At 36.4% G+C, this 20,958-nt stretch overlaps 1 protein-coding gene across 2 annotated transcripts; it reads left to right on the top strand.

Annotated features, from left to right (window-relative positions):
* Positions 1 to 642: 642 nt before the first annotated feature.
* On the top strand, positions 643 to 19,012 carry tspan13a (tetraspanin 13a). 2 transcript variants are annotated; one of them, XR_007936641.1, is made up of 7 exons: positions 643 to 1,000; positions 9,873 to 10,040; positions 11,152 to 11,232; positions 17,086 to 17,199; positions 17,312 to 17,422; positions 17,657 to 17,972; positions 18,022 to 19,012. XR_007936641.1 is itself a non-coding variant. In XM_028817022.2 (6 exons), exons 1-6 carry the CDS (start codon positions 938 to 940, stop codon positions 17,729 to 17,731), a joined length of 612 nt encoding a protein of 203 aa, XP_028672855.1. In that variant the 5' UTR covers positions 643 to 937; the 3' UTR covers positions 17,732 to 19,012. The 2 variants fall into 2 exon arrangements, 1 of the variants encoding a protein (XP_028672855.1); XM_028817022.2 differs by having other exon boundaries at positions 17,657 to 19,012.
* Positions 19,013 to 20,958: the final 1,946 nt, after the last annotated feature.

Here is a 20,958-nt window from a genome sequence, read left to right as displayed (position 1 = left end):
ATGAAGTCTATAGAAACGAAACATTCCGATGCAAACGTTATTATTATTATTATTATTATTATTTAAAGCAATGAATCCATACAATCAAATCAAACTTAACAAAACCGAAATTCAACCCCTGTAGCTCATCAGAACATCCGACTGCAAACTTTGTTTTTTTAAGTGCCTAATATTTGTTGTCTTTGTGGCTTTCCAGAATACCTACAAGGATGTTTCATTAGTATTAATATTATTAATATTCTAATGGATACTTTCACTTACAGGTTCCATCCATTGTTTGACTCACCTGTTGCTCCTCCACGTCACACACGGATGTTTGCCCAATCGCTGGCCTCAGGATTGCGGGCGTTAACCTCCTGCGTCTCCGTGTTAATTTGCATGTTTGAAGGGACACACTGAAAAGCACCAATCAGAAGGCCGTAGATGGTTCTTGGTTTCACCGCCACCGTCACCTGTCGTGGCTCCTCTTCATCGTAAGCGTCTTCTGCGCTAGTCTTTTGAATAACTAGAAGCAGTAAAACCATTTAAATGCTACTGATATTGCTTAACTCTTTTACTGTGAACAACAGTTTTGCAATAAATACAATTTTCATTTTGTTTACTTTCGTCTAATCTTTGAATAGGCGCCTTGAGCTTTTATTTTGATATGGTGCACTTGACTCTCAGCAGGAAGTAGTTTAGCGTTGCTGATTCTTGCCAGCATCACGCTGTACCAGTTGAGAGTGCACTTGCTTCTCTGGAAGTGGGATAGGCTTACTTGTCTTCGAAGGGCGATTTGAACGAGTTCAGACTTCACGTTGGTAGTGATTAACCGGCATGTGGAACATCGCATAGAAAAGAAGATTTCTCACAAAGCCGGGTTTAGTTGCTTTTGTCCTTATTTAGTAAGAGAAGTAATTTTACCTTATCTGCTCGGGGATCCGCTGGTGATTTCAAGATGGTCTGCGGTGGCTTCACCTGCTCCAAGAACTCCCTCTGCGTCCTCAACATACTCTATATAGTAAGTATCCCAACCCCGCTGGGACTGACTGGGGTGAGAGTGTGTTCGCACATTTACTGAGGTTTTTCAGATTTTGCCTGAACATGTAACAGCCAGCACCCTACAAGAATGACGAGCAACGGTGACAGGAGTGACGTACAAGCGCACCTGTGCAGTGTATTTGGACTATGGTCGCTGTGCTGGAAGCGAGTGGTGCTTCTGAGGAGAATAACAGCGAAGTCTAGTAGTCGTTATGATTTGTTTGTGCTAATGTACTGTATGGATTAACTGTAAAGTTCACTTTTGTAAAGACGACAGGTTATGAATTTCAAAAATACAGCTATAATTTCAAAAATACAGTTATAGAGCGAAGGAGTGACTAAGCAAAAGGGTACTCGCTGACCGCTTACTCGAAAATAGGATCGGTGGGAATTGCTTTACTTTTGACTTTCGCTCTCGTTCGTACTTCATCAATGTGTGGCCCAGCTCTCTACCTTTCATAAACATTCGTTCATCCATTCATTACGTTTCCAACTATACTTTTTCCGCGGGGTATTATGGTCATCGTTAGTTATGCGTATCGTCACAAAGTCGAAAATAGCAACGTACAAGCGTTTAGCTGTTAAACACAAATGCCCAACAACTTTTACGTTAAACGTTATGATATGCATGTTTGTTTTATATTTTAAATAGTATTGTGTTTTTTTTATAGTGTTTATTAAATTTTTGCCTTCGTTTCACACTGTATATGTTTAAGAAAATATAAAATGTAAATCATAAACTTTGGATATATTACAAAATATGAAAATAAATGCTAAGTGTATGGAAATATGTAGAATGGCAGCATATTTTATAATGACAGCTTTGAATCACCCACATAGAAAAGTAGCACCATACATATTTTGAACCAAAACAACATTTTCAAGTTTATAATAATTGTTAAGAATGAAACAGAATGACATGCTGGATGTGTCAGAAACAGCAGACAAACTTTGAAACACAGCAAGGAAAATAAGGTTAATTTAAAACATGTTAGGATACTAGATACATACTCCATGTAACTTATGATTAATTTGAAATGACTTAGATTTCTTGGTGCAGTGTTTGCCAGGATTGTTTGCTCCAGAATGTTTTCATAAATCATATTTCATTCTAACATGCTTACGAGTTAGAAACCTGACCTCATGATGTTTACCTTGTATCAGGATTCAGGAATATAAGACGGCAAAGCGAGGCCTGTTGGGGAAGAAAAAAATATGCCCAAGTCAAACGTATACTGTAATGATTTAGAATTGGAGATGGATTAAAATTTTGTTTAGACATTATGCTGATGTTTCCAAGTGATTCATTTTCACAATGGTGTTTATAAATGAGATCAACAAGTCAAATCAAAGAATAAAAGGAACTATTTTGCATCCTCTTATGTGTTAACAAATACAGGTTGTAGATTTAAGGCTCTGCTTTTCATGAAAGACATTGTTATAATGACAGGAAACTGTAAATAAGTTGTGTTTAAGGACCTTTTTTTTTAACATATTGTCAATTTGTGCAGGCTCCCCACCCATACTTATAAAGAAAAGTAGGATCTTTGTCCAGTTATGAATGTTCATTCTTCTACTTAAGGGAATTTTTTGAAAAGTCCTTATTGTTGCTGTCCAGGTTTTAATAAATGGACTAAGGATATTTGCATTTTAAATATCTCCTACACATATAATTGTGAATTAGGAAGATGTTTAGAGTATTTATTTTTCAACAACAGGTTGCATATATTGTTAAATTTCTTGTTTTTTAACAGTCACTTTTCATGCTAGCCAGGTTCAATCCAAAAGCTTCCTTTTTATTATAAATTAGTGTGCTACATATCCTGACCCATCACTCACATACTTTTTCTCCTGCTGATGTTTAATCATAATGATTTTGAAAATAATTATACATTTCTATATATTTTAACCCATGCAATTAATTGTATGTGATTTTTTTTTTTTTTTTTTTTCTTCCAGCCACATATCTGTTCTTGATTTGTTTTATTCTTTTTTCATTGTTAGGAGTATTCAAATATAATGATGTGTTATATGTAGATATACTGTATTTGCCAGTGTACTGGTGAATGTGGTGTTTTATTGTATTGCAAAATATTTACATTTCAAAATCAGTGCATTTACGTTGAACCAGTCATCTGGAAAGAGTGCAAAATAAGAATTAAACTTAACAAGCATCTTACACTGACAAATGAGTTAAAACTAGGTTCATTTTAAAAAGTTTGTATGTGTTATATTTGAAAAATACAAGTGTACCCTTGGATTTAGAAGAAAAAAAAGAGGATTCTCGTGTATGTAAAATTTAGCGTACGTTTAGATTTTGTTATTGCAATTTAAACGGGACATTCTGGATAAATGAGTGTTTGCAATTTCTATATTTTACAGGAAATATTAAAAGGATACAACTGAGATAGAGTTTCCTTCCTCTCATTGTTTGCATAGATTGTATTCACAAGGAATAATGGAATGTGAGGCATGCTGTTTTTCATTAACTTTACATTCTGTGCATACAAACAGGAGACTTTGCTTAGTCCAGCATCAGATAATGTACTAGAATTGTTTCTAGCAAGATAGTGGTGATAGTTTATCTGTTATATATTTAAAGTATACACTGATCATATATTTAAGTGGTTAGGAAGTACAGTGTATATAGTGGATGAAAGATGGTACATAGTTAACAAGAATTAGAGAAAGACATTTTATAATAGAGTACAAAAAGTGTAGTCCACAGTTCATCTCAAGGGCAGATGGAAAGTACATCTCAGACTAAAATTTAAGTTGTTTGGTGGTTCAGTCCAGATGCAGATATCCAGAGGATAGTAGATGGATAGAAAGTTTTAAGCATTCAAATGTTCTTTGTGAATAGGCTTAAATATTAGTAGATGAACAAGGAAAGTTTATTCTGTCATTGTAGTAAGACCTAAAAGGCACTATTCAATCTTAGCATAAATAGAGCGATGAGGGACAGCCACCAGACAGGCTGATTTAGAATGTAGACTCTTGGAACGATCAGCAGTCCGCAATAATGTGGCCTGGGGTCTATAAATGAAGACAAAGTTTTAGCTGCCTTCTAGTAGCATTTAGGATCCAGGTAACGAGCGACAGAAGAGTAGCTTGGGTGAAATGAGGTTTTGAATACCCCACTGTGACAGCTGCATTCTGATGAAGTTCAAGGGACCAAATAACCATTGCTACGAGTCCTGTCAGGACAGACACAAGTAGTAGTACAATTGAGAACAGCAGGTTCACCTAATATCCTTGTGTTTTGGATGGGAAAGAAAGCATAGTATTTATATAAAATTTGCATAGTAATGCGGAAATTTGCAAACATAAGATTTAAACCCAGGTTTGCGGTGATATAAATTAACTGTAACTTTTGCTCTATGGTCATGTGAGTCACAGTACATGCAGGTTTTACATTTCCTTATTCTTGTTGGTAAATTTACAAGTCTAGTCACATCTAATTTCAGATTTCCAAATGTATTCATATTCAAAAAAAAAATAAAGGCTATAATGTCATTTAATCACTGTTGTTAGTGTTTTAATTGACTTTGTCATTTTGCTATGCATGAATCATGTTTACAAAAACTTGAGAATGTGCATAGTATGGTGTTAAATAGGATGTGGCTTTAGAAAAAAGAAATGAGTTACAGTTTTTGGGAGACAGCTGTAATACCCAAAGTGAATTTTTAATTGGCCATTGGTCCTTCAGTCTCCTTTTTGTTAGCTGACCGATACACTTGTCCATTACAGTTCCATATTTCTAAGCAGAGTTTACAAATGGACAAAGTGTGGAACCTGTACAAGGTGTTGACTGTGTGAACCACTAGGGGGTGTACAACTCCCCAAACCCCAGACACAACAGACACAGAGCCCAGTCTTGCCACACAGCACATGTTTATTCTGCTGTGGGAAATGCTTTTGTCTCGCTCCCCACAGCAGTACACAGCACAGTACAATGCACCAAAAGCACAAATACATTGTCCCTTTCTGCTTTCTCTCTCTTTCTCTGTGCCTCCACTCCTCCTCCAGCAAGCTTCATCCACCTCCTCCTGACTCTGACTCCTAAAGGTATGGCAGCTGGCCCCTTATATAGAGCACTCAGAAGTGCTCCAGGTTTTTCACCACTTCCTTCCTGGTGTGGCAGCAGCCCTGCCAAGGAGGGCTCCGCTTCTCTCCATACACCCCCTGGCGGTGGCCTCAGGCCTCAGCAGGGTTGAGCTTTCATGCTGCAAACCCGTGGCACTGTAGCATGTTATGGAGACATCCCAGCCAGGTAAAAATCCTGGCTGTCCATTACAACTGTGAAACACAATTTAATTTAGGGTCACAGGGGACCAATAGATTACCTCAGCGGTGCAGATCAGGAATCGGCCCCATATTGTGTGCCAGTCCACTGCATATGTCTTTGGAATCTAGGAAGAATACCCATAAAGGGACAGAGAAAGTGTGAAAACTTCAAAGAGGCAAAAACAAATAGAGGACGATACGGTGGCACAGTGGTAGCACTGCTGCCTCGCAGTAAGGAGACCTGGGTTCACTTCCTGGGTCCTCCCTGCGTGGAGTTTGCATGTTCTCCCTGTGTCTGCGTGGGTTTCCTCTGGGAGGTCAGGTGCATTGGCGATCCTAAATTGTCCCTAGTGTGTGTGTGTGTTTGTGTGCCCTGTAGTGGGTTGGCACCCTGCCTGGGGTTTGTTTCCTGCCTTGCACCCTGTGTTGTCTGGGATTGGCTCCATCAGACCCCCGTGACCCTGTAGTTAGGATATAGCGGGTTGGATAATGGATGGATGAAAAACAAATAGATGCATTGTCTTAAAAATAGTATAAACTATTACTTTTATGTATAATGTGGTATATTTAGATGAGAAGTAAAATTAGAAATTTTAACTGCGTTAAAGCCATAGAAACTGAAGAATGGTTATTAGAGTAGCACATTTTCTAGTCATGCTGTTTTAAATATCTGTAATTGAAGGAATTATGACACTCTTAATTTGGAAATTCACCTCACAATTATTAGGAATTAAACTTCACGAATTGCTTGAACAGATTTAAAAACAGTTTTATTTTTGTTCAATTTTAGTCTTAATAGGTTGCATATCCCTTAAACATTAGTTTATTACATAATTTTAAAAAATGTAAGTGCCTAGCCCTTTGATGCATTTAACTGGGATTTTTATTTGTGAGTCATACATTCTTCTTTACTGAGCACATCCCTAAAAGAAAGTCAATAGTAAAGAATTTAATGGTAAAAATTTAAAGCTAGTGTCTTTTTCAATTTAATTAATTAAAGCAGTTAATGTAACATGAAGAGAAGCATAAGGATGGCTCAGAATTACAATTTGCCTATCTGAAGTTAGTTTGTATATCTGAATTGGAAAAATTTTACTATAGGTTTTACTATATAAAAAAAAACTTTACGTAATCCTAGTTTTTGATAAATAGTAACATTATTAATTTATAAAAGTTACTGAATTGAGCGTGATGAATGAGGAATTTACAAAAGCAGTCAGAGTAATTTTATTTATTACATTTATAAATGTGCTTTTAAGTGTTTGCAAGGATGTATGATATTGCAGTGGTTAGAATTATAGACTCCGGCACGTGTTTAAGACTGCCCGATCTCTCACTTACTGAAGCTTGTATGTTCTCCCATGTGTGTAAGTATTTTGCAGGGATACTTTCATCTTCCCAAGTCTCAAATATGTGCCTGGTTAACTGGAAGCTTGAACTTGCCACTGTCTGGTTGGTGTGGGCATAACTTTGACAAATGATAGACCCCTATCTCCTACAGAGAAGGTATCTGTCATCTGCTGGTTACTGATGAAATACTCTGGCTGTTACTATCCTGCAGTGAGAAAAACAATTATTGAAAATGAATGGGTGTATATACTCTCTATTGTTTTATATACACAGAAAGGTACACTAGTCTGAACTAGCTAGTTAGTGTGTCTTAGGCATTGATTGAAGATCATATGACTTTGTTACAAAATGTCCCTTTTGATTCTGACACATGTGAATTTATTAAAAATATACACAAGATGTTATTCGGTTATATAATCATTCTTTAGCATATGTTCCTTGTGGCATTAGATTTTCAAACTACATAGGGAAGAGTGATGAATATTTTCTACATGGTAATCTATGTTGCCATGATCTGTAAAGTTTCTTGCATCCAGATTTCTGTTAATGGGATTCTTGTATCTTGAGCCAAATTTCTGGTTTCTAGAAGCTTACACATTTCACCTCTCCCCCAATAATATCAAGAGTGTTACAGTTCTGCATACAGGTTTTTCTGCTCTTACCCATTGCCCTTTGTGAGTATTGCAGATAAAAATGACTTTAAATGTGGTTATGTAACATTAATCATAATGATCTAACTTGGCTATAGAGGTTCTTGCTTTAATGCTAACTTCCTCTTATTAATGGTTAAGTTGTTTTTTCTTTTTTCCACATAATACTGTATATGCATTCTGCGACATTGTAAAGAAATTGCTGTTTGCATGTGAATAGTATTGCTCATTTACTCGCATGTCACATTTTTATGTCCACATGGTAAAATATTTCTCATATATAGTATGTGCATGTATATCTCTGTTAAATTGTTCAGACTTTAGTATCTTCTGGTCTGCATTAATTGGCAATAAATGCTTTTTTTCTATTCTGGTAATTAAAATCATTGAACCATTTGGTAAAGATGTCATTACTTGCATGTAATTTGCTATGGCACTAAACTTAGCTGAGATCGACAGGCGGATCGGTGCGGCGTCCGCAGTGATGTGGGCTCTGCATCGGTCTGTCGTGGTGAAAAAGGAGCTGAGCCGTAAGGCAAAGCTCTCAATTTACCAGTCGATCTATGTTCCTACCCTCGCCTATGGTCATGAGCTATGGGTAGTGACCAAAAGAATGAGATCGCGAATACAAGCGGCTGAAATGAGTTTTCTCCGCAGGGTGTCTGGGCTCTCCCTTAAAGATAGGGTGAGAAGCTCAGTCATCCAGGAGGGGCTCAGAGTAGAGCCGCTGCTCCTCCGCATCGATCTAATCAGGATGCCTCCTGGACGCCTACCTGGTGAGGTGTTCCGGGCACATCCAACCGGGAGGAGGCCCCGGGGAAGACCCAGGACACACTGGAGAGACTATGTCTCCCGGCTGGCCTGGGAACGCCTCGGGATTTTCCCGGAAGAGCTAGAAAAAGTGGCCGGCGAGAGGGAAGTCTGGGCATCTCTGCTCAAGCTGCTGCCCCCGCGACCCGACCTCGAATAAGCGGAAGAGGATGGATGGATGGACTAAACTTAGCATTTTTATATATTTAATTTTGCATATGGGACTAAACTAAGCATTTTTAATGTGTAATTTTTCAGGTTTTTCTTTATTTTCATTTAATGATAAAATGATAAACTTTAAAGATAAAATAAAAATTCACTCTGTAATAAGGAAATGCATTATAGTATTTAATAACCTAAATTACTGCCTTGTCTTTTATCATGCAGCCTAATCCCACCATAGGATTTTGTATAGAGTGAGGATTTTTTAGGTCAGTAGAGAAAGCTGTGCCACAGTGCTTTTAGTTGCTGCCTTACAACTTTAGGAGATGAGGTTGAAATCCTGGCCACTCTGCCCTGTTACTGTTGTTGTTGAGATTTTAATTTCTTGCTATGTCTGCATAAAATTCTCTGTAGATATTCCCAATTTCCTTCTAAATCCCAGTCATGTTGGTTCTAGGTCAATTAGCAACTAATATATATATATAATATTGACCCAGTGTTTAGTAAATCTGGGCATGTGCATGTGTGTCTTGTAAATGTTTGACTACTGTCTTGAACCAGCTGCAAATTTGGTCCAGACACCTGAGATCTAATTGGCATTAGTGGGTTTGAAAATGTAAGCAGAAATAGTATAGAACTGACAGACATTGCAGTAGAGTAGGAAAGGAAATTACCCAAGAGCCGAACAAACAGTAGCCATCCTCTTATTGTGTAGTAATCAACCATTAAATGGCCAAAGCATACTTTTAAGAAGGTATGTTTTAATATGCTAGTTGCAGAAATTGAAATTGTGGTAGCTACACATAATTGTTTTATGTTAAAGTAATAGCTTTAAAGAAATCTTGACATTTACAAATGTTATAATATTGCCTAGTAGCATATATTATTTACTTCTTCTGTTAGAATATTTTGACGGAGTGTGGGAGTAGTACAAGAAGTCATGTTTTGCTTACTGTATATAAGATTAGATTAAATCAGTAAGATGTTCCATAGGATTGGCCAATGATAAATTAACCTCTTTCTAAATTTAGATCAACTGAATGGTTTGAATGGCTGATACATTTTTTTTAATCCACAAAGGAAGTTAAATTTAAGCCAGGTGCAGTGCACATCAGGGGAATTGTAGCATTTTATCTTTTTGTATGAAAACAAGTGGGTTAAATGTCAATTGTGTAACATTATGGCTCCCATTTGTAAGAACAATGTGGATAAAAAACATTTTAAGTACGATCTGTAACGTGTTGAGATGGTTTGATTGGGCCAATAGGGGCAAAAGGCACACCGTGGCTGGTTGAGGTGTTGCCTTAATACTGAAACTCCCGCCTTAAATCTCTGAAGCCTGGAAGTATCTAGGGCCATTGCTTTGGGTTGTTTGAGCTGTAGATGTTATCCATGTTTGTAAACAGGTCTCCACTGTATTGGAATGCACAGAATTAGAGGACCAGTCTGACCTTCTGTGTTCAATTCCAGAAAATGAAGAGTTCAATAATTTAATTAAAGACATGGATGTAAGATTTATACACTGAAGACCAAATCATTCTTTTAAGCTGTAGCATTTATTAATTCTCTCAACTTTCTTTCTGTTTTTTTTAGTTGGTGAGTTTGTTGCTGATTGGAATTGCAGCTTGGGGAAAATTCTTTGGCCTGGTCTCCAGTCTTCATGTCGTTGGTGGAGTAATAGGAGTTGGAATATTCCTCTTTATTGTAGCACTTGTTGGACTAATTGGTGCCATGAAACATCACCAAGTGTTGCTGTTCTTTGTATCCTTTTTTTTCAGACTAACATAATTAAATTCTAGTAAAACGTAGTGAAATAACCTAGTGCAAAAGAAAGCCTGCTCAATAGTTTGCAGTTGCACTTAAGGATTTAAAGATACTCTGTATGTTCAGTGCCCTCAAGAATGTGTAGACTTGTAACCCAAAAGGAAAAATTTGAAACATATATGGCTTTTTAATGTGCATTGCTTTTCAACGTAAGTGTAACAAGTCATTTTTCTTATGTATACTAAAGATGGATATTAGTCCTTATGAGTGACTAAATGCTTCTTTATGAAATAAAAAAAAAGTTTTTGCGAGCTTAATAACCATATAAGAGTGTACTGCAACAGAAAGGTGAAATTTTAAATACTGGAATTAATCTATGGGTGCTTTTGTGTTAATGCAGTTGCTATTCTGACAATTGTCACAGTTGAGTTCCACATATGTCATGGAGAGTCGAAAGTTTATCCTCACTGTCTAGCACAAGGGTGCCACAGTTATTCCATCTATTAAAGAAAAAAACTCCACCCTAAAACTTAAATACAAAGAGTTGTCTGCCAATTGCCAAAGCTTGCCAATCCTTTCGACCTAATGTCTCAAAAATTAACATCAAGTTTTAAATGGCCCTAAAGCCCCGCTCTTTGCCACACTACTTGGCAATTTATTTCATGTGTCTGTTTCTCTGTATGGGGAAAAAAAAACTTTCTAATGTTTAAGGAAAATTTACCCTTATCAAGTTCCTAACCTTAACAAGTTTCTAATTTTTTAAATTAATTGTAAAGTAACAGTCTAGATCCTGTGTACTAATTTATTTCATAATTTTAAAATCTTCAGTCATATCACTTGTTAACCTCCGTTTATTCAAAAGGGTCCTGGCCTGGTCACTTTTCATGTCCTTTTCTTCATTGATCTGTTTTCTTCTTGCAAGTTAGGTTATGTGGTGACTCTAAATTGACCTCCTTGTTGTTTGCTTTCTTTTAAAATGTAATTGGATCCTAGTTATAATTCCTATTTCTTAGATGGCAGCAATTCTCTGTGTATTGCTTTTGTTATTTTAGATTATAATAGTACTTTTGTAATAAAGTGACCATTTTTTTCCTTTACAGTATATTAGTATATGATCATTCTTTTTATGGTGTTTGTGGTTCAGTTTTCAGTGTCTTGTGCTTGCCTGGCACTCAACAAAGATCAGATGGTAAGTAGTCTTGGAGGTTTTTACATTATGCCGGAATTCTTGCAGCTTTTAATTACACAGCTTAACTCAAGGTTACTTTTATAATAATTGTTAATCATTTATAAAGTCTATTCATAAGATAAAGCAATTTAAAATTGGCACGTTGTAAAGACCATAAAGCTTATGTTTAATGCAGTATAAGAGGGCATACATATATTTATTAGAATTAAGATGCATGTATGTGCAAGGTTAATTAAAGGATGGCTTGTACGTGGTCCTTCCACAGAAACACTCAAAGTAAAAATTCTTAGTAGTGAAAAAACTGTGATATTAATACATTTTTAAACTGAAAAAAGTCAATGTGCATTTCTGTTTACTTTAGGAAACACCATGTCATTTTCTACTAAAGTAATAAAAATAGCCTTAAAAGTTTTGATTCATCCTTTGACATGACATCTTCAGGACTGCAGGGCTCAACTTTTAAAAGTGGTTGGCAGTCTTGGCAACCATGCTTCCCTTTTTTGCTCACTAAAACTGAACACATAATTGCCAGCCTATATCTGGAGTAATTAAGATGCCACGCAATTATACTACCGCTTCATTAAACCATGAATGTTTAAAATGTTTATTGCTCAAACATGGTAAAAATAAAGGTAAACATGTAAGCATACATAGATTAATAATAAATGAAGCCACAAATAAATGAAGTCACATTGATGATTACAGTCAATGTAATGGTCATAAGTTCCACATGGGTCATGTGTAACTATGTGACTGTGTGTGGTTAATTCAAATGTTCAGTTCAATCAGTGGTGGTTTCTCTTATGGGAAGGGGCAGTGATTGCCATGCATTTAATTGGGTGATTGCTTTGGGGTAAAAGCTGTTCTTCAGCTTTGTAGTGCAGTCATGCAGAGTTCTGAAGCACCTGCCAGAGAGCAGAGGAGTAAAAATGCTGTGGCTGGGGTAGGTTGGATCTTTACAAATGTTCTTTGCTTTTCTGCTGCAGCAGGTAGTGAAGATATCTTCCAGTGATGGAAGCTGAGTGCTAGTAATTCCCTGAGCCGTTTTGATGATACACTGGATGATCTTCCTTTTCTCAGAGGTGCAGCTAGAGTTACCACACTGTAATGCTGTACGAGATGACAGATTCTGTGGTGCACCCATAGAAGCTAAACAGCAGCTGGTATGGGAGTTGTGCTTACTTCAGGCTCCTCAGAAAGTGAAACCTCTGAAGACCTTTCTTGGCCATTGCTATTGTGCTTGTTGCCCATGACAGGTCCTGGCTGATGTGGACTCTCAAGAATCTGAAATTCTGGATTGTCGCCACCTTCTCACTGCTAATGCTTATAGGATGGTAACCAGTGTAGTTCAGTATCCTGAATTCCAGAAGTTCCTTTTGTTTTTTGGAATTCAGTGCTAGGTGGTTGTTCTGGCTCCAACTCCCCAGATTCTCAACCTCTTCTCTATAGGCTGCTTTGTCATTATTGCAGAATAGACCTATCACTATGGTGTTGCCTGCAAACTTTATTACTATGTTACTGTCAGGGATAGGTTTGCTTAAACATGGCTTAAATGTAAATATACATGCACTTATATTTTTTAAATCATTATATTGCACTACAGCTTTTTGCTGTTAAAATATCCATCCATCATCCAACCTACTATATCCTAACTACAGGGTCACGGGGGTCTACTGGAGCCAATCCCAGCCAACACAGGGTGCAAGGCAGGAAACAAACCCCGGGTAGGGCGCTAGCCCACCGCAGGGCGCGCACACACACACACACACACACACACTAGGGACAATTTAGAATTGCCAATACACCTAACCTGCATATCTTTGGACTGTGGGAGGAAACCGGAGTACCCGGAGGAAACCCACGCAGACACGGGGAGAACATGCAAACTCCACTCGGGGAGGACCCGGGAAGCGAACCCGGGTCTCCTAACTGCGAGGCAAATTACAAATCTTTAAAAAAGCTGATTGTTTACTAGATAGATAGATAAGCAGCAATTTCAAATTTGTCTATCTTTTCTTTTTCCATTTAAAAGTATAAGCTGCTGAATTTTAAAGAAGCTCGCTGTCCAAACTCATGTGGTGTCCATTTTAATTTAAAGGACAAAATAAATGTCAGAATTTCTTAAAGTAGCTTTTCTTGCTGTTTGTCTCGTTGCACAGGACAGCTTCTGATTTATTAATAAAACATGCTTCCACTTGCTGCTTTTTGTTTATACTGCCTCTACAAACTACTAAATTAAGGTGTGAATTTTTATAGGAATGAAAGATTTCAGTTTTTGATTTTTAGTAAGTTTGCCAACCTTTCTAAAGATGTTTTTACTTTTGTCATTATGGGTTATTGAGTGTAGGTTATTCCTGTGTAATTAGCCAAAAAATAAGTGTTTTTCCTTTTCTTCAGATTAAAAATAAGTAAATACTGCAGTATATTTGAACTTAGGTTAATGGTTCTGGGCTTTGCATGTATGCTACTTTGTTATTAAGGTAATGGTTGTAGTGGCTGCCACAGGAGGAACAAGCATTAATAGCCAAAACTTAAATGTAAAAGCTATCAAAATCCTGAGCAGGTGGAAACTGCACCCTATAAAATGTCTTTAACCACTCAGTCTTTTTGTCACAGAAGCACTTTCCCTCAACTCGAAAGTGCTTTTCCCTGGACTCCACCCCAGCCCTGTTTCCTATTCCTCAAAAGTATCCATGCAACAGCAAGACATGTCACAATTTGCTTATAGCACAGGATGCCAGCAGAGTTCTGCAATTGGGATCTATGCAACATTGCCATAAGCACTAAGAATTCAATTAAAAAAAAAAAAAAAAAAAAAGTAAAAATGTTAATAATGTAGTCAAGTGCTGTGTCAGCATGTGTAACTTGTAAAGATTTAACCTTTTCGTGACTGCTTTTATGGCTCGCTGGCTCGACAAGGATCAGGAAGAATAAGAGTCGGTTAGTAATACTGCAACAGGGTAAGAATAGCAAGCAAAGTAAAAGAGCAGGCAGGTCGAAACCGGACTTGTTTTATTAGTTTAAAAGTGCCCAATGGAAAGTGACAGGGTACTGTATATCGTGTTATTCAGAGCAGCAACAATTAGAACTGAGTCTTGAGGTTGGTTGAAATGCAGATATTCCTTGCCATCTTGTTGTGATCTGTTCTGCCACATGAGCCTGGTATGACCTTACTAGTACAGTCTCAAAAGCTAAACTCTGAATGGACTTCTTAAGGCTTTAATCTAGCTGTGGAAGTGAAGAGCGGGTAATATATTGTTGCCCACTCAAAAACACTGTTGCTCCTTCAAATGGCTCAAGGGCCTGACTCAGTTCCTCAACCAGGATCCACTGTTCAGGCTTGAGATCAAGGTAGTTGTGTTTTCCTCTTGTTGTTCCTCTGTTGTATCACAGAGTGCAGCAGTCACTGGCCATTTTGTTCCAGCAGCCTGGATAGCATGTGATAAGTACTGCTCCAGCAAGTACTTGCATCTTGCACCAGCAAGTTGCGGTGTGCTTATTTGCCACTGCTTTTCCTTTAAATGGATGCATGCCAGTTCACTCTTTTTAAAACGTTCAACAAGGCATCTTGCAGCAGCCACATACTTGGGCAGCGTTTCTCAACCTTTAAGTATTTGCGACCCGACTTTTCATAAGTTTTAATCGCGTCCCCCTAACGTTTTTTTGAAACCCTAATAAAATTTATTCCTATATTTTTTTGCTGCCGATACGCTACTACAAGTTTAAAATTTCCCTACAAACAGCGAAATTATGCCACATATGGCAACATTCGCACCCCCTTTTTTTGTTACCTAGGAGGGCGTGCCCCACAGTTTGAGAACCGCTGTACTTGGAGATAGCTTGGTGGCTGTTCAGAGCAATTTGCACAGCTAAGGTCAGGGTGAGACCTGCATATCACACTGATGCCCATCCATGTTCTTCTGACAAAATTCTCACTACTGCTACAACATTAGCACCGTTGTCATGGACAACAGCTTTGATTTTTCTCTGTTGGAATGTCAAATTTGGCAATAAACTGTTCAGGCTATTCTGCAATATTTGCAGCCGTGTGTCTCTCTTCAAGGGGCATTGTTGTCAGGCTCTGGGTCTCCATTTCCCAATCCTCCCCAAGAAAGTGACACATCACCCCCAGATACGCCTCTGTAGCATTGCTCGTCCAAATATCATTTGTGAGTGCAATGCTGTCAGTCTCTTTAAGGGTGTTCTTCATCTTAGCTTTTATTGCTTCCTACTTTTTCTCCATCATTTTCATGAAGTAGGTTGTTCAAGGCAGCATGTACCTGGTATTGAAAGTGGAAATCATCTTCTGAAAGCCTTTATGCTCCATCATGGCCAGAAGGCATATGTCTGTGATAATCATGTTCAAAATACTTTCTGTGAACTCTGCTGCTTGCTTAACTGAACATGATGCAGCTATCTGCACAAAACTCTCCATACCATGCTGTGATTTACTAAAAAAAGAAAAAAGAGGTGAAATACAATATTGATGCTTATTGCTAAGCCTAAATATCAATATATACTGGCTAATGTACATTTATTTACTATGTTGAAGGGTTGCCGTACACCCGCTGACTCCACTCACTGAAAACAAACAACTGAATATATATACATACTGTATTGGATTGGTGCATTGTATGCTCCAGTTGCTATTTACACCACCTGATATTTTGCTTTCGGTACTACGCTCTTTTTATGAATTACTGTGAGGTAGGGGTGTGTGTGACTGTATGACTAACATGAAAGAAGCTCAGGCGTTCTCAGATTGACTTAGATAACTGATTATCCTATTGATTTATGTTCTTAACTAGCTAATACATACAGTATATCTATAGTTACCATACATTCTTACTAGCCTTTGTGTTTCTTTTTTAAACTAGCCTTTATCTCAACAAGTAATCACATTGTTTTATGTTAAATACTAATGTTAACGTTACCTTATGTCAGGTCCACTCTGTGGACTGGATGCTTCCTGATGAGATTCTGAAGCAATGGTGTTGTGCTGTTGTGGTAGACTAGTTCGGTTTTACAAAAGACACACTGTACAAAATGTTTGTTTTTTTTTTTTTTTTTAGCTTGAAATGATCCCAAACTTTTAACATTTTTTGTCGTTTTCTTTGGCCTGTCTCTTCACTTTGCCCCTCACAACTTTTTGTCTGTCTTTCTCCATTTTGCAATTCGTGCTGTCAAATCACGTCTTCATGTCATGAATCCATAGCATAAGCACGTTGTGTGACACTAATAATCATCCATTTGAAACACACGGAGCTCGCTGAGGTGGATTTATACGGGGTAAATTAAGTAAATGAAATTGCTTGAATGAATTTTAAAAATCGAATTACTCTAGTTACTCGTGGAATTGTTTCAGCCCTAATGTGTATATTTACAGTTTAATGTTGTCTGTAATGGTTAATGTCATGAAAAAAAATGATTTGTGGATCAAATAAATATATTTACATTGTTAAGATAAGTAGATAATTCCATCCAAATATACTAATTAGTCGCATATTCTGAGAGGATTTTTAGTACAATCTTTCTTGGAAAAACCTCGGATGTGTTAGGTTTGTTGGGTGTTTTGCATGAACAGCCTATTTTAGGGCTTAATATAGTTTTTCTTTTGTGTTGAGAACTTTACTTTGAATATGTCAGTGCTCAAAATGACTGTTTTTGGGTTAACTTTATGGACAGGCTTTCTTTTGAATATTTTGTTAGGATTCTGAATTCATATCTTTTGTCAGTAAAGACAAGATCCACAGGACAATGGAACGACTGTTACTTGACATATTAAAATGGGAAAACTATACATTTCTCTTGATAGGATAATGTTAGTCATTTTATTTATGTTTTGTCTGCCAGGACCACCTATTAGACGTTGGATGGGAAAACTCTAAAACAACTCAACAAGATGTAGAGAAATCTTTAGATTGCTGTGGCTATAGCACCTTTAATTCAACCCTGCCTTGCCCTGCTGTAAGTGAAAAGTACCTTGGATGAAAAATGTTAATTTACCTTGCATTGTGAAACCGCATAGTGTGTTCTTCCAGCCTCATATTTAAAATTGTTATTGTTTTAACATTTTTAGCCTTGCTATGAGACTGGGCAATGCCAATCCTGTTCCTCAAAAATTCAGAAACATGCAGAGGTAACTTTGAGATATGCAGGAGGAGTTGGATTGTTCTTCAGTTTCACTGAGGTCAGTACCTTTTGTAAAGGTTAAGCATAATGAAGTACACAGTATTTAGTTTTGTTCCTTTTGTGATATGTTCGAGCACATGATTTTTGATGTGCTGTTATTGACACATGTTACAATTACTAGCATTTTGTTCCTTGATGTTAATGCAATGTGAAGGGAAATATCATGTACAAAATTGGTTGGGTACAATTAAAACATAAACAACAATGTTCTTCTGTTTTGTTTTTTTTCCAGATTTTAGGAGTGTGGCTTACATACAGATACAGAAACCAGAAGGATCCACGGTCAAACCCGAGTGCATTTCTGTGATTCGAATTATTAAAAATCATGAATATGATACTGCACTATACAAATAGTCATGGGGAGATTTTTCTTTCAGTTTACAATGTTCACTGTTATTAACTAGGATGGTACTTTCCATTGCATTTAAGTTGCAATTAAGTAAGCAAAGTATTTCTCATTGAAGAATCTTGACACCATAACCTGTAGAAGTGCAGTTATTGTGAAATATACTCACTTTAACTAATATTCTTATTCACTATGTTGTCTTGTTTTTTTGGTTCTATTATTCACTAGCATTGGTGTTGTGAACACTATAGAAATCACTTCAATTTCCATATTAAGTGTATTATTGAACTTTTTTTTTAATGCCACTTCCTCCTAGCATACTTGACAAAGTGTAACACACTATAGGTAAAGATATAGTGATTTGTTTGATTGGTTTTCTAAGAACTCATTTAGTTGAATATTTGATGTATTTAAGGTATGAGTAGAATTGTTTACACATACCTCTGCAAAAATATCCAGTTGTGTACAAGTTGGAATTATTTCTAGCACAAAGCATTTATTTGTGGACAAATGTATATTTGATTGCTACAGATTTATCCAGTTTCTTTATATAATTTAATATCTGTATACATTTATTCATACCACTATATCTGTTTAGAAAAGCAGCAACTAAAATATAATACTTAATAATGGTGAAAAAATACAAGAATGGTAATGGGGCTGTAAAGGCCTGCATGCTGTTGAATGTGTTACACTTTTTTTTTTCTCAACATTTAATGCAAATGCGAACAATACATCAGGAATCATTACCTTAAAACATTTTGTAATTCCTTGAAGCAGCTATCAAGTCATTTGATAAGGATTGTTAGGTAATTTTGTTTTTGAATTTATGCATTAATAAAATTGTAAAATTAAAATAGTTTCTTTGTATTATAAATCCTTCAGATAAATGCTTATATTCAGAGTTTTTGAATGTTACTAGTCCAGTGACCTGGTTAAATTGGATGAATGTGTTTGTATAAATTTAAGAAATGCAGTGATTTAATGTGTAAAATAATGTAAAATATTAAATAATTGATTCCGTTTTACACTTGATGTTTTTTGTTCTGCCTACTCAGTATTCTGTGAATATTTTTGATCTGTGACTAATGTTATGTTGCACCATTTTTAATATTTTGTTATTATAGTGTGCTTTACATTTTTTGCTTGAATAATTGCAAATGTTAAGACTTGTAATTTTCAACTCACTCTGTAAGTGATTAAAACAAATCTCAAATTTCAATAAATAATTCCAGTAGAATATTTTTGCCTCTTTTATATTTGTTTTACTATCAGTTTAAAGAAAAAAAGGTGTTACTCTTTGGGAACTGCATCATATGTATGTATTCTATTAAGTGCAGCCAATCCGCAAAATGTTGGTTTTGAAATTCACTCCAAAAACATTCAGTTCAAAAATATTTCACTGCTTCTTCAAGTAATGAGATCAATAAGTGGATTAACTGATAAACAGAACAATAAGAAAAAAAATGTTAAAAATAAAACCTTTCTGAAAGGTAATGAAAAAATACATTGAATGTCAAATAAGGTGAAAGTTAATCCCAAATATAAAGGTCTGAACACAAGTTTTCCTGCAGCCACTGCTGTCAGACCCCAGCAGTACTAAAGGAGAGGTTCACTTCTCTGTGAAGGAGCACTGATTTGTACTGCAGGTACAGATTTTAAAGTGTATAAACATTCAGTATTTTTATTTCAGTCTGATTTTCATTATTGGTTCACTTACACAAGTCAGTTTCCACTTATCATGGTTGATATGTTTGTTGCCTGAAGAAAAATGAACTGTAAATATCAAGCAGTGGAGTGGCTAAGCTATGAGTGTGATTTCATTACAAAGTCAATAATGGGTTCATGTTTAACCACAGAATCCACCTTTCATTTTCTTGTTGGATAGTTCTGGAATGTATTTTTCTGCTTTTGCCTTGTACTGATATTTGCCTTCAGATGATTCACTTAGTTAATGTGGTGCCTAAATGTTTTAGCCATTGATTATATCAATGACTTAATTTACACATTTGTTAATTCTGTGTTCCTTTTTATTACAATATAGACAGTTCTAAAATATATAATGTGTGGTTATTAACTTTTCTCTTAGGAAAGTAAAGACCAGTATTACTAGAATAATAATTTCATATTAAAAATATAGAAGTTTAGGAATGCACAACTGTTTTCTCATGGAAGGGTTTTGGGGTAACTGTATCCTAGATCAGATTATTTACTTCCCATTTTCTGATTCTTTTTTTATATAGACTCACACATATGTCCTCCATCTCACCTCTTGTTCTTTTACCCTTGCACGCATCTGTTTGAAAAGTATATGCAGTATGGGTATAAAGGATACAAGTTGTTCAGATTGTTTTATTTTGAACAACAGTAACAATGTATTCTTGCAACTTGGTTCATAGATGTTAACCCATGGTCAAAGTCTGTATTGTTTCATTCCTATCACCCCTCCTCTTCCACATCAGGAAACTCATAACAGTTTTTTTCACATATGTACAAGAATTCATATTGAAACATGAGAATAGAAAAAAATGCTGCATTTACCAATATTTACAATTACTTTATACTCATTTAAATAAAAACAGTCATTTACATTACAGCTCTTACACACAGCGTGCAGATTCAGTGCACTTGTAACTATAACTATGGTCCAGCTTTACCCAGAGCTGCCTGCTAATGTGCATCACTATCATTCCTGAAAGATGCTTCCTTCGATTCACTAAATTCCGGGAGGCAGTACAGGGTAAACAAGGCAAGTGGGGTAGCAGGGATGAACTTTTATTCACTTATTACTGATTTTCTTAATATGCCTAAAGCAAATGTGGCAAAATCACACCAAACAACCTGGATGCTTTAGCAGCTGTCATGTGACTCTGCTGGCATGGCAGCGTTCATTCTCTTCAGGCTACATTGCTGCCTCTCAGATGTCTCATTGAATGAGTCTTCTTGGTGACTGTTTTTACTCTGTTCTCTGTTGCTTCTGTTTTTCCCTGCCTCTTTTTTTTGAGCTGCTAACTTTTTAAAGCTTGTCAGGGCCATTGTTAACACGTCTAGCCTCTGGGGTCTAGGATTTTATACATGGGGGGTGGGATTGAGAAAATTACCTTTTTACCATTTTTAAAGTTTTGACCTCTCCTAAAAATATAATTTTGCTATGTTGGCAACTTGACATTTTGGTAATCCTTTCTGCG

The sequence above is a fragment of the Erpetoichthys calabaricus genome, chromosome 13, assembly GCF_900747795.2.
Source record: "Erpetoichthys calabaricus chromosome 13, fErpCal1.3, whole genome shotgun sequence".
Classification (NCBI taxonomy): Eukaryota; Metazoa; Chordata; class Cladistia; order Polypteriformes; family Polypteridae; genus Erpetoichthys; species Erpetoichthys calabaricus.
Note: the sequence above shows the minus strand (reverse complement) of the source record. Positions and strands in the feature narration are given on the sequence as shown.